At 45.7% G+C, this 12,535-nt stretch overlaps 1 protein-coding gene across 1 annotated transcript in view; it reads left to right on the top strand.

The window, feature by feature from the left end:
- Positions 1-474: 474 nt before the first annotated feature.
- The window catches only part of LOC307104439 (guanylate cyclase soluble subunit beta-2-like), a gene marked incomplete at its 3' end in the record, with an annotated part of 53,054 nt that continues 40,993 nt past the window's right edge, over positions 475-12,535 (top strand). Inside the window, exon 1 of the mRNA XM_079779351.1 lies at positions 475-556. Coding sequence (XP_079635477.1) covers positions 490-556 — 67 coding nt within the window. The 5' untranslated portion in view covers positions 475-489. The remainder of the gene's footprint in view (positions 557-12,535) is intronic.

Here is a 12,535-nt window from a genome sequence, read left to right as displayed (position 1 = left end):
TCTACTAACTAGACAACCACATGGTTAAAATAGTGAGGTTCTCAAGCAGTGGCTCTGCCTGCTTCAGAGAACAAGGCTCCAAGACCACTGAGTTCCAAGTTCACTACCATGTATTAGGTTCTTACATGTGCCAAGCACAGCACCACTTGCTGGAGGTTCAAAGATAAAAATAAGCCCCAGTGCCCATGCTCAAGGAGCTCCGCCTAGGGGGTAAGATCAAGAATCTTGACTTAGGTTGGTAAACACATAGCCTACTCTGGGTATTTGAGAAGGGAGCTCTTGACCAAACTGGGGTCCAGGGAAGGCTTCTTGGAGAAATTTATAGCCAATCACCCCACTGTCTTACATTCCTTATGATCAGGAGCGCTCTTGCTATGTTATATCTTGCTAGGTCAGTAGATGTATTACTGGGGCAAAGCTCCAGCTGCTGGGTTTTTATTGCACCGTAACTTATCTTTCAGAGCTTCTACTGCAGTGCAAGATGCCTTCATGACGTACACAGTGTATGATGACATCATCACCATTAATCTCATCCAAGAGGTCTGCAAGATTCTGGGTGAGTATGAAATGGACCTGTTTTGGTTTCCTAGGTTGCTGTAAGAAAGTACAATCAGTTCTCATTATTTCATGTAGTTCTGTTCTATAAAGTCTTCAGAATACTGAATTAGCAAATACTCAACCATTGCTCTTGGAGGAAATGTAGAGCTAGGTTCCTGGGAACCTCTGCTCACAACATTTTTTCATCAACTGATAAACATATCCCTTTGCACTCGCTTGCTTTTTTCTCGATTCCTTTATTCTACTCGGGATTTAATTTTTTAAATACCCCAGATTTTACAAAGTGCGGCAGTAGAATAAAAAACTGGAGTTTCTTTTCATACAAACTTATTTATTTGGATTTTTTTATATTTCAAATTATTGATACATTCAATACAATTGAACATACGAGCTGCTACCGATGCTAACCGTGTCGAGTCACACTCGACATCTGAGTGCAAAAGGTTAAAACCTTGTTTTTTGTGTGTTTCTGTTTAAAGAGCCCTTATTTAATATATATTGTTATTCATTAACATTGGACTCACTCACAGCCAACAGTATTGTAACTCATGCCTGAATGAAGTTTATCTGCTCTCCACATTTTCCTTGTAAGACACTTCACAGCCTGCTCACACTGAAGAGCATTAGACAGCACTTCAGCACTATACTTGGGGGCATTTGAATCACCAACAAAAAGGATATAAATGCGGGAATGTAGCACTAAATAGATTGTAAAAAAAGGGTCACTTGTTTATCGTATGAGAACTGAAACAAGAATGTAGTGAATCGCCTTGTTTGACCTTAGCTAGAAACATGTGTTGGGCAACTCAAATTTTTCTCGTCCATGTACATGTCCAAGAATGACTATGAAACCTCTGAGAGTGCTGATTTTGGGGTTACAAATACATTTTAGCAAGTAGATAAGTTTGCAAATACAGAATCTGAAAATAATGAGGACCGACTGTACCACAGACTGGGTGGCTTAAAACAATGGCAATTTATTATCTCATCGCTCAGGGACCGGAAGTCCAAACTCAGGTTGCTGGCAGGGCTGTGCTACCTCTGAGGCTCTAGGGCAGGGCCTTTCCTCTGCCAGGTCCTGGTGTGCCCAGGTGTTCCTTGTGCAGCACAACTCCAACCTCTGCTTCCCCCTTCACATGGCCGGCTTCTCCCCGGGTGTTCATGTTTGTATGTCCAAACCTCCCTCTTCTTATAAAGACTCCAGTTATATTGGATTCTGGGCCCATGCTAATCAAGTATGACCTCGTCTTAATTTGATTACATCTACAAAGACCCAATTTCCAAATAAGGTCACAGTCATAGGTTCTGGGTGGTCATGAATTTTTGAGGGACACTATTTAACCCATTACAGGGCTCATATATTATCCTTTCCACTTGAACAGCCTGAGGCTTCTTAGGGACAAGAATTGTGAACGTCCTGAGTTTCATCATCTGCACCACCGCCATCTTATTTGACCTTGATGTTGACTTTGACAGGTGTCGCAATACCTTTGCAATGACTAGTCATGATTATCTCTGGGTGTCAGGAGGAACAGCATTGAGAATCTTGTTATGCCAACCCCACTCATGTTTATTCGGAAATGGACATGGTGTGCTTTGTAGGGGTGGAGGGCCCTTCTCCGCATCCGCTCACCCATGGACACTAAAATGCCACTGACAGGGCCATAACGGGAGGACCATGTGTGGATGGCCCTACTTGCAATGCATATGTAATATCAGAATGATCTCTCCCAAGGATGTGTTAGCAAAAGATGGCTTGTTACACTAACTTGCTCCCTTTCTAGGCTCTGAGGGGAAGAGGAACAGGACAAAGAGAGAATTTAGCTCTGCCTCTTTCTAGTTTAATGACCCGAGACAAGTTATTTACTCAGTGAAAGTTTTTCATTGGTTAAATGAGAATAGTAAGGATAATATTTATCCTTCAGAGTTGTTTTGAGGTTTAAATGAGGTAATGCACGTGAATATGTCAAATGTGGCATCTGGCATATAATAAGCTGTGAAAAACATATTTTCTTCCTTCCCTTTGTATTAATTTCCTAGGGCTGCCACAACAAAGTAGCACAAGTTAGGTGGCTTCAAACAACAGAAATTTATTCTCTCACAGTTGTGGGGGCAGAAGTACAAAATCAAGGCATCATCAGGGTTGATTCCTTCTGGAGGCTCTGAGGGAGATGACGCTCTGCCAAGGACTCACCTGGCTTCAGGTGGCCACTGGCAGTCCTAGGTTACAGTTGCACTACTCCCATCTCTGCCTCATCTTCATATCACCCTCTTTTCTGTGTCTTCACAGAGCTTTCTTCTAAGAACACATCATTGGATTTAGGGGCCACCATAGTCCACTATGAGCTTATCTTCATTTTAACTAGTTAGATCTGCAAAGACCCCAATTCCAAATAAGGAGACATTTGGAGGTTCCTGATGGACATGGGTTTTAGGAGAACACTATTCAGCCTTACACCCTCCTTTCCTTTATCCTTCCTTCTCACCAGCCCTGAGCACACCTGAGCGGGGCCTGGCGAGGGAGGCGGGGAGGGCGGCCTTGCTGTCCGAGGCTCTAGGGATCTGCGTGCACAGAGCAGAGGAAGCCTCCCGCCACTCCCAGGCTCTTTGACAACATGCCACTTTCAGTCCTGGTTGAAATTCTCTTGCCCCTTCCTCACAGGCAGGGTGGCCTTGGGTCATAGGGAGAAAGCTTTTAGGGATTATTGCAGGTGAGCACGGCATCAGCATCCTTGCCTAGCACCTGGGACCCTGGGGAGAATTGTTGGAAGTTTGGGGGCGGCCGGGAGAGGAGAGCCTTCAATCTGGTTCCTGTGCACCTTAGGGTTAGGCAGTAGGAGCTGTGGTTTCCGGCTGGTTTTCATGGTGACTCTGAGAGCCAGTAAATTGGCCTGCTGTCCTCAGGAGCAGTTCCTGAGGGGGGGGTCACAGGATAAAGGCAGCCCACCAGGTGTGCTTAAAAGCAGCTAGCTAATGCTAAGCCATGAGGGCCAGGCAGCCTGCAGCGGGAAGTCATTGAGGCTTAAGAAACCGGATGTGTGCGATCACAGATCCTCTTCAGCAAGGGGCGAGGTCCCCTGCTGCGCCAGGATCATTAGGTCATTCCGGTCTGTCTTGGAGCCACAGAGCCAAGCAGGGGCCAGAGGTGCCTGGAGTTATGAGAAACCTGGGGTACCAGCTGGTGATTAACTTCTGACCAGATGTGCATTAGCCCCTTGTCATTCAGCTCCTGCACTCCTAGTAGACGGAGACAAGGCCGAGTCTGAGGCCGGAGATAAAGCACAGGGAGTGAAACGTTCATTTGTTCCTGCAGCTGTGAAACTCATGCTCCGTGAATGGCAACATCTCTCAATGCCTCCGAGAGCCAGTGTGACCCTTTGAGGGAGGACACAGGCAGTTTGTAGTCAGGGCTCCGATGGCCTCCCAACAGTCGCAGGTTGGCATCCTCTGCCCACTCCTCCTTTCGAAGAGACTCACAGAGAGAGTTTCCAGGAAAAAGTGGGCCAGGGCCCAGGTAGTGTCTGTGGTACCTGCAAATCCCACCCCTTCCCTGGCCAGCCTATTTGGGGGCTCCCAGACCCCTTTGTCACCCATTCTGCTGATGCTAAGGGTAGAGGGTAGGCTTGTGTGGAACCCCGGCTACCAAGTGGCAGGTGGAGTTGGGGTTTCATGCAGGAGTCGCACCCCAGGTGTGTGCTCTTTATAGCGCTGTGCTGCCCCCAGCTCTAGGCTCAGCTCAGCTTCTAAGCAGCAGCCTTCCTGCTACAGACGTAGCAGCACCAGAGTGTTACCTCTCGGCCCTCCGGTTTTAACACACCTGCCAGAGAGTCTGTGGTTTACTTCCTTAAACATCACTTTTTAAAACCTTTAAAACAGGCTATGATGTTAAATATGCTTTTGATAATCCAACAGGAAGACCACTTGACCTCTCCCTTCTGCTAATGTGCACTACCCCCCTGCACAAGGCCTAGGCGCCGGCCCTCCTGCCGCAGTCCTGCAGGGATGGGCGCTAGTGAGAGCTGCTGGCCCCAAGGGACATCCCAATGCTGACAATTGCCTCCTTTCTTCCAGCAAAGTGGGAGGAGCACCCGGTTCCTTTCCTTCCCAGGAAGAATACAAACCCTGAGGTGGGAATTCTGTGCCGAGAGGCGACTATTGAGACTTGACCAGAAAAGCTAGAGTTTTCAGAGTTTAGAAAATAAAAGAGCAATGAAACTTGGACCGGGTGGTGGAAGCAAACCCAACTTCAGTCTTTTCCTGATTTTGTTTCAATGAGTCCCAGCAGCATCACGTCTCGGTTTGGTTCCGAGCCTCTGCTGAAGGGCCTCTTGCTACAACTAGAATGAGCACGAGGACTGGAATCCTGCCCTGTCATGCCAGCTGGGTGACCTTGGCCAGTGAGCAAATTTCACTGAGAGTTGATCTCCTTCTCCAAAAGGAATAATACTTACCTCAAAGGGTCATGGGAAGGAGTGGATTAAATCAGGTGGCAAGTAAAAGTCATTTAGCAACATGCAGGACACACAGCAGGTGCTCAGCAAGTGTGAACCGAATGGTGGCTCTGAAGGGGAGACATATTTTGAACTTCCGGCTGTTGTCCCTTAAAAGTAGAGACACGTTTTGCTGTTCGCCTTACATGACAGTACTACGAAATAATGTTCCCAGTCCTCTGAGCACTAGTCAGCAAACTACATACAATCCATGGGCTAGTCCTGGCCCCCTGTCTGTTTTGTACATCAAGTTTTATTGGAACTCAGGTACGCATATTGTCTGTGGCTGCTTTGCACTATAACAGCAGCATTGAGTAGTTGTTGCAGAGAGCATATGACTGCAGAACTGAAAAATTTTATTGTCTGCCCTTTACTAAAAATGTTTTGTCATTTTATGCTCTAGAGAATGGATCTTGTAACACCCAGATCTTTTTCAAGATTTAAAAAAAATCATTTAGCCTTGGCCAGTGCAGCTCAGGTGGTTGAGCATCGTCCCATGCACCAAAAGGTCTCCAGTTCAATTCCCTGTCAGGGCACATACCCAGATTGTGGGCTCATTCCCCAGTAGCGGTGCATGTGGGAGGCAAATGTCTTTCTGTCTCTCTCTCCTCTTCACCCTCACTCTCTCTCTAAAAAAAAAAATCAATAAAAAACATTTTTAAAAATCTCATTTTATTAAGCACTATTCTGGACTGAATTATGTGTGCTCCACCCCCATCCTTCCACTTCAGAAAAAATTCCTATGTGGAAACTCTAACCCCCAATGTGATGGTATTTGGCAATAGGGCCTTGGGGAAATAATTAGGTTCAGATGTGGTGATGAGGGTGGGGCCCTTCTGAGAGGATTATTGCCCTTAGAGGAAGACACACCAGAGTTAGCCCCATCTAGCTCTCCATCCCCCACCCGTGTGAGGACACGGTGAAGCCAGGAAGGGGGCTCTCACTAGACCCTGCCCTGCTGACACCTTAATCTTGGGCCTCAGCCTCCTGTGAGGAACTGTGAGGAGATAAACTTCTGTTCTTAAGCCACCAGCCTAGAGTTTTGTTATAATAGCCCGAGCAGACTTGTACGGAAACTCTAAGTTTTTAGATCTCCAGAAAGAACTGCTACATACGTATGCCTAACATCATGCCCAGGCCATTTGTGTGGCTGTGTGCTGGCGGACACTGTGTGGCGTGTGCAGGACCTTCAGCGGTGAGCTGCCATCACACCTGCCCTACTGCTCCCAGTTCCAAACCAGCCGGTACATTGAGAGGTGGCGAGTTGGTAGACCAGTGTTGGGCTGACCCATATTACCTTCCTACCAAAAGCCAAAGCACATCACTATGATTTCTCTCTGTCTAGTGGAAAATTAGAAGGGTATTTTCTTCTTGTTGTTTATCTCAATAACATGGGTTGGCCCGTACATGAAAGGGTACATAAGCATGGTGAGTGCATCTTTCAAATTAAAAGCTGGGATTCAAAATTAGGTGATTTTGTCTCATATATATATATATATATATATATATATATATATATATATATATATATATATAAAACAGCATGCTCAGTTCGCACAAGTTGATGCCCTGCCTTCCAAGTGGCTCCAGGAGGCCACTTACCTGCAGCCATTGCTGCGAGTCCTCCAGACGCCCCTGCACAGCTCTGTGCTTCCTAATTGGCATAGCTCAGGCTGGGACCGGATGGAGCTTGCGCACCGCATAACGACTTGTTCTGTATGTGAATAAGTGCCTACTTCGTGTATAAGTGGGTTATTAGCGATCTGAAGTGACAACACACAGCAGCCTTTTGGCCCAGCGGTGTCAGTCTCCACGTCGCCTGCTAAGAAACCCATAGCAAAACGCATTTCAACAGGCAGCTACCAGCAAAGGCCAACAAGCGTCTCGGCAACTACCTCTTTAGAAATAAGAGGAACAGCATAAACCTTACCCAGTCCTGAGATCCGGCATTAGAATATTTGACCTTTCCTAGACCCCCAGGCCACGTGACCAACTGAAAAATGACCGGGCGGGGGGTGGGAGGGGGGGAGATGAGATCTCTAGAAATGGCTCTGGAATCAGACAGACCTGCATGAGCCCCCTGGCTGTAAGGTCTCCTAGTAATGTCACACGGGCAGGTTCCCCGTTGGCCAAACAGCAGTGACACCCCCAGCACACCCACTCAGAGGGCGGTTGTAAAGATTGAATCCAATAATGTGAGCAAACTGCCTAACACAGAGTGGGTGCTCAACCAAGTAGTCCCTCACCCTGTCCCCCTCCCCGCCCTCCCGTGGACTCCTGTCCCTGTGCTCTGGTCCTTGGTAGGCTGACTTCTCTGTTCCCGAGTTTGCCGGGAAGCAGACAGCTCATCTCCCAGGCGTAAGTGGGACTCCTCCCGCCTGAGCCGCCTTACTCATTTCCCAGCGGCTTTTCTCTGTGCCTGATGAACTTCTGCCACACCTGAAACCCAATGCTCCCAACGTAGCGTCTGTTCCCTCCTTGCAACCTCTGGCATCAACGTGGTTGCTATTCCTCTCCTTCCCTTAAACTCCTCTTTCTCCTACTCACAAAGATCTCCCCATTTATTACCTCATGCCTGGCTTAAGTGACACCCTTTGAGGAGGAGAGCACGCCAGATGAATGGCTTTCTCCAGATATCTGAAGCTTATTCCCTTGGATACTAAAACTTGGAAAAAAAATTACTCACTTCCAATGGAAAACTTTCCAAAGTGCACAGCACACACTTCCCTGCCCTGTGGACGAGCACATGCTTTTCCGGGTGCCTGAGGTGGGCACCAGGAGGGATGTTGTTGTTGTTGGATCTGGGTGACGGGAGGTGGGCAGAGGTCTTGGGAAGTCCAGCCCGAGCAGGTCACAGGATCCTTTGCCCAGGAGGCCATGCGTGGGGCAGCTGCGGCTCAGTGGCAGTCCAATGCCCGTTCCCCCTCATTCAGGGTTTAGCAGTATCTTCTCCTCCTGCCCCGGACAGCCCACCCTGCTGTTTCCAGTCCCTTGAGCTGTCACCCATCAAGAAGTAAACACTCCTGATGATACAGAAGAGCCAAGCCTGCTAAGTCAGAAAGTTCGAGTTGATACATCATTGTAATTGAAAAGTTTTTTAGAAGTTTCCATACCTTTTTGTGGCAATTATTTTCTTGCCAACAAAGAAGTCTTCTATTAAAACACACACAAACAAACACTTTTTAATAGAATGTGTCACACGTATACAAAAGTAGAGAGAATTGTGTATCGAAGCCCATGTGTCCTTCACCCAGAAATTAATATTTTCCCATCTTGTCTTATTTCTCTGGTCCCCCCACCCTTTTTCTGGTTTTGTTTTTTTCTGGAATGAGCTCAGGTTCCCCTTAATTTTACTCATAAATATTTCAGCATGAGTTTCTAGCTAGATAAAGACATTTTAAAACATAATCCTAATGCCCTGATTATATCCAACAGAATTCATAGTATTCCAGAGGCCCGCATCCAGCTCGGTCTCAGCCGGCTGTAGATAAACGTGGCCTCATGGTCTTACTGTATTCGATTTCCTAAGGTCTCTTCAGGACAATCAGCAAAAACGTTTCACTTTGACAGAATTTCAAACTCACAGAAGGTTTGCAAGAATAATCCAAAGAATTCCCATATAGTCTTCATCTATATTCCCCAGATGTTAACATTTCACCATATTGGCTCTGTCCTTCTCTCTCTATCTACACCTATAATATGTTTTTTCTGAATTGGCAGTATGATACAGATATGATGTCTCTTTATGCCTAAAAATTCTCTTGCATAACTACAGTACAACCATCCAACTTGGGAAATACACGTTGATATAGTGCCATTATGTCATCACAGACTTTACTGAGATTTTCTCATTGTCCCAACGATGTTCTTTAGAGCAAAAGAAAACCTGGAGCATGTCCGTTGTCACGTTTCTTCAGCCTTCTGCAGTCTGGGACGGCCTCGGACGGAGCCTTTCTTTGTGTCTTATAATACTGATCCTTCGGAAAGTTCTGGTCAACTGTTTGGCAGAATGCCCCTCAGTTCAGGATTACCTGACATTTCCTTCTGATTCAATTCAGGTTATGCTTTCTTCACAGAAAGACCACAGATGTGATGTTTTGTCCTTTTCATTTCACATATCAGAGGCATTTTATGTCATTTTGCCCCATTATTGGCGTTAAATTTGATAGTTTGGTTAGCATGGAATCTGCCAGGGTTCTCCACTGTAAAGTTACTCTTTTTCCCTTTGTAATTAGTATCTTGTGAAAAGATACTTTCAGACTATGTAAATATCTTGTGGCTTCTCAAGCTCCTCCTTCCCCGGTTTTATTATTCATTGGTGATTCTTGTCTGAATCAATGTGTCTGATGGTGTTCAAATGGGGATTTTCTAAGTATATCATTGCTTTTACATTTATTAGTTGAATTTCTACTATAAGGAAGAATTTCCCCCTCTTCTCCATTTATTTATTTGTATCAACGTGAAATCTTCATTCTTATTTTTTAAATAGGTTGAAATCCTTTACTTTACAGTATTGATTTAGGTATTCAAGTTCTCCATGATTAAGCTAGTGGGAGCCCCTCTAAGCTGGTTCTTGGGCCCTTTTAACATGTTCTCATTATTCTCTGGTCATTTTTTTAAAACTTTCTGGAATGACAAGATGTTATCTTTCCCTGCCCCAATCCTGAAATTTGACATTTTCCTAAGGAACCTTGAAAACACACACACACACACACACACACACACACACACACACACACACACATTCTTCACACACTCTCCTACCTTCCTTCCTTCTCTATCTATCATCTATCTATCTATCTATCTATCTATCTATCTATCTATCTACCTACCTATCTATCATATATTTATCATCTACCTATCTATCATCTATCCATCCATTTATCTGTCTAAAACTAGATCAGTCTCTTGGTCTTACAAGGTAGATTTCCTAATCTATACCGCACCAAGTTTCATTCTGGTTTTCTCTTTTCCACAACTAACTTTATTCTCACACAGTGAAAAACCTGGTTCCCATTATCTAATACTTGATTATCAGAAAGTCGTTTCAAAATTGCTAACCCACACCACATGAAAAGAAAGCCCGCTAACTACAGTTAAATATTTATTTAAAGTTCTTTTTGTCTTTAGCATGAGGACAAAGCAGTCAAAATACTGTGTTCAAATGTTACAGCATTGATTTCTTTTCTGCATAATTAGGTTATTCAAAACTTCTCTGTGGAAATATTGTTCTGTTAATCTGTTTCTGTTTGTATTCCATCTTAGGGTTTTCCCTATTCCTATTGACCTTATTTATTTTCTCTAAGTATATGAGTCATTAACACAATAAACTAAACCAGAACTGTTCAAACGCTGTGCTCAGAGTAATGTCAGTCCCCCCACCCAGTCCACACTTTTTCTAACCTTTCCATCTCATCCCCATCAATGCCTTGTAGCTAGCCAATCTCACTAGTCCCTGGTTTATCCTTCTGGTGTTTCATTCTGTACAAATAAGCAGATAGATGCATATTTCTTTATTGCCCCTTATTTGTTACACAAAAGATAGAACACTAAGCATGCAATAGACCCTCCTTTGCACTGTCAAATAGATGTAAGACACCTATGACTCGTGTTCAGTTCTCTTTTGCATTTTCTTGTCATTTCCTGTATATCCCTGACGCCCTGTGACTAGAGAGCTCATGGAATCCTAAGTTCACTGATGTAAAACTGTATAGACACAATACAGGTGTGGTTTAAAAAGTGGCTTCTGTCCTCTGTTAGACAAGCATTCTTGCCCAAGAAGCCCAGAAGAAGCCTCAGGTCAGTGCAGATGGAAAACACCACACCCAACGCCAAGGTCCTCGTTCAGGAACAGTCACTGTCAGCCAGATGTCCTTTCCCGTTACTGGAGCTAGGCACCCAGAGGCAAAATAACCAGGGTCTGAAACAAGCAGCCTCGTGGGTTTGTGTGGGTGTGCAGACTTAAAAGAAAAGTCAAGCAGGCTCTCTCCACACAGGGCCACCGCCGTCACTTCCTACCACCTCGCTTGGCTTGCAGACAGCCCAGCGCTCGGAGGGAGTCCCTGGGAGGAGGGCCTCTGGGGTCTGTGCTCTCCAGGCAGGTAACAGGATGCACCGGCTCAGAGCCTCCAGCACACACAGAGCGGCTGTTTTTCCTCGGCTTGAACAAGTTAGATCTGGCAGGGAAGGAGGAAGGGAAGGAGGACACAAGAAACAATTCCACACCTGCCCATTTACTTTTCAGGAATTCTCCTTCCAAGAACTCATAAGCATTGGAAAAGACTTGAGTGGAATTGATTTCAGTTCCCTTATTAACACAGGCCATTACCACCTCCCACCTACTGTCCTGGCCTTTATCTAGATCCAGAAGACTTGGCTAATACATTGTTGGGACATTTGTATAACTCCTTTCTGACAAGAACAGACCGACTTAGTGGGGTCGATCCTGTTCAGATACAGAATGGCTGTTTGCCCATTCATCTTGCTGTGGACAATGCACTACAGGGATTCTGTGCTCAGAATCTTTGGAAGCAAGTAGAGGCTGGAAAGACCTCCTCTGACCCCCAGCCATCTCTGTAGGAATTGGTTGTGGATAGTTCAAGAGGCCCAGAAGCCCCTGGCTGTGAATTCCAGACCGGGTCACAGCATCCTAGGGGGCCCTTCAAGGGTTCAGCCAAGGAGCTGGTCATTGTGAACGGCAGGTCTCCCATCAACCTGAGCTTCTCGGACCTTCCCCAGCACCCAGTACTCATCACTGTAAAGGAGAGCACGTTCTCCCACAGATGCATAGGCCACCAGCATGGGTGGATGCCCTGTCTCCTGAGTCAGTGGTGAAAACCCACCAGCAATCCCTACCTTAGGGGAGACCCCTTATTTCTCTGACTGCTGCTCAGAGGCTGTGGGATACGGCACAAAAGGAACCAAATTTGGGGTTAGAATCCCTGCAACTCTGTTGATTTGGGTCAATTCCCAAAGATGACTCTCATCATCAACAGCCTCGCCTGTAAAACAGGGGACCTGATAATAGAGGTTTCTCTCTTGCAAGGTTTTGGCAAACATTTAGTAAAATAACAGTGATTAATATGTGTTTTAGAAATTTAAAAATGTTCTTAAAAAACACGGACTGCCTCTCCACAAAGCAAACGATGGCAGACCGTTCATTCCAAAAGGGCAGGCAGGGCAGCAGCCCCAAGGACGCTGCAAACCCACCCCCAGGAGCTTATCAGCACCGGCTGTGTGTCAGCCCAGAAAGGTGTAGAAAGAGGTAACTGCCCTTCCGAATCCTCATCCAGATGGGAAGGAAAGAAAAATGCAACACTCAGGAAGAGAGAATTCAGTGTGTCCTGGGATATTGAGAGAAATCTTTAGTGAGGATGTGGCGTGCAAACTGTACCTTAAAGGGAGACCAGGTGTGGACAGGAAGAGAGAGAAAAGGGAAGTCATTACATGCATTTGGTATCATCTTTTGGGTAAATCAGGATACTATA

Source organism: Cnephaeus nilssonii (genome assembly GCF_951640355.1).
Source record: "Cnephaeus nilssonii genome assembly, chromosome: 8".
Taxonomy (NCBI): domain Eukaryota; kingdom Metazoa; phylum Chordata; class Mammalia; order Chiroptera; family Vespertilionidae; genus Cnephaeus; species Cnephaeus nilssonii.
This window is presented reverse-complemented; position numbering and strand designations above follow the sequence as displayed.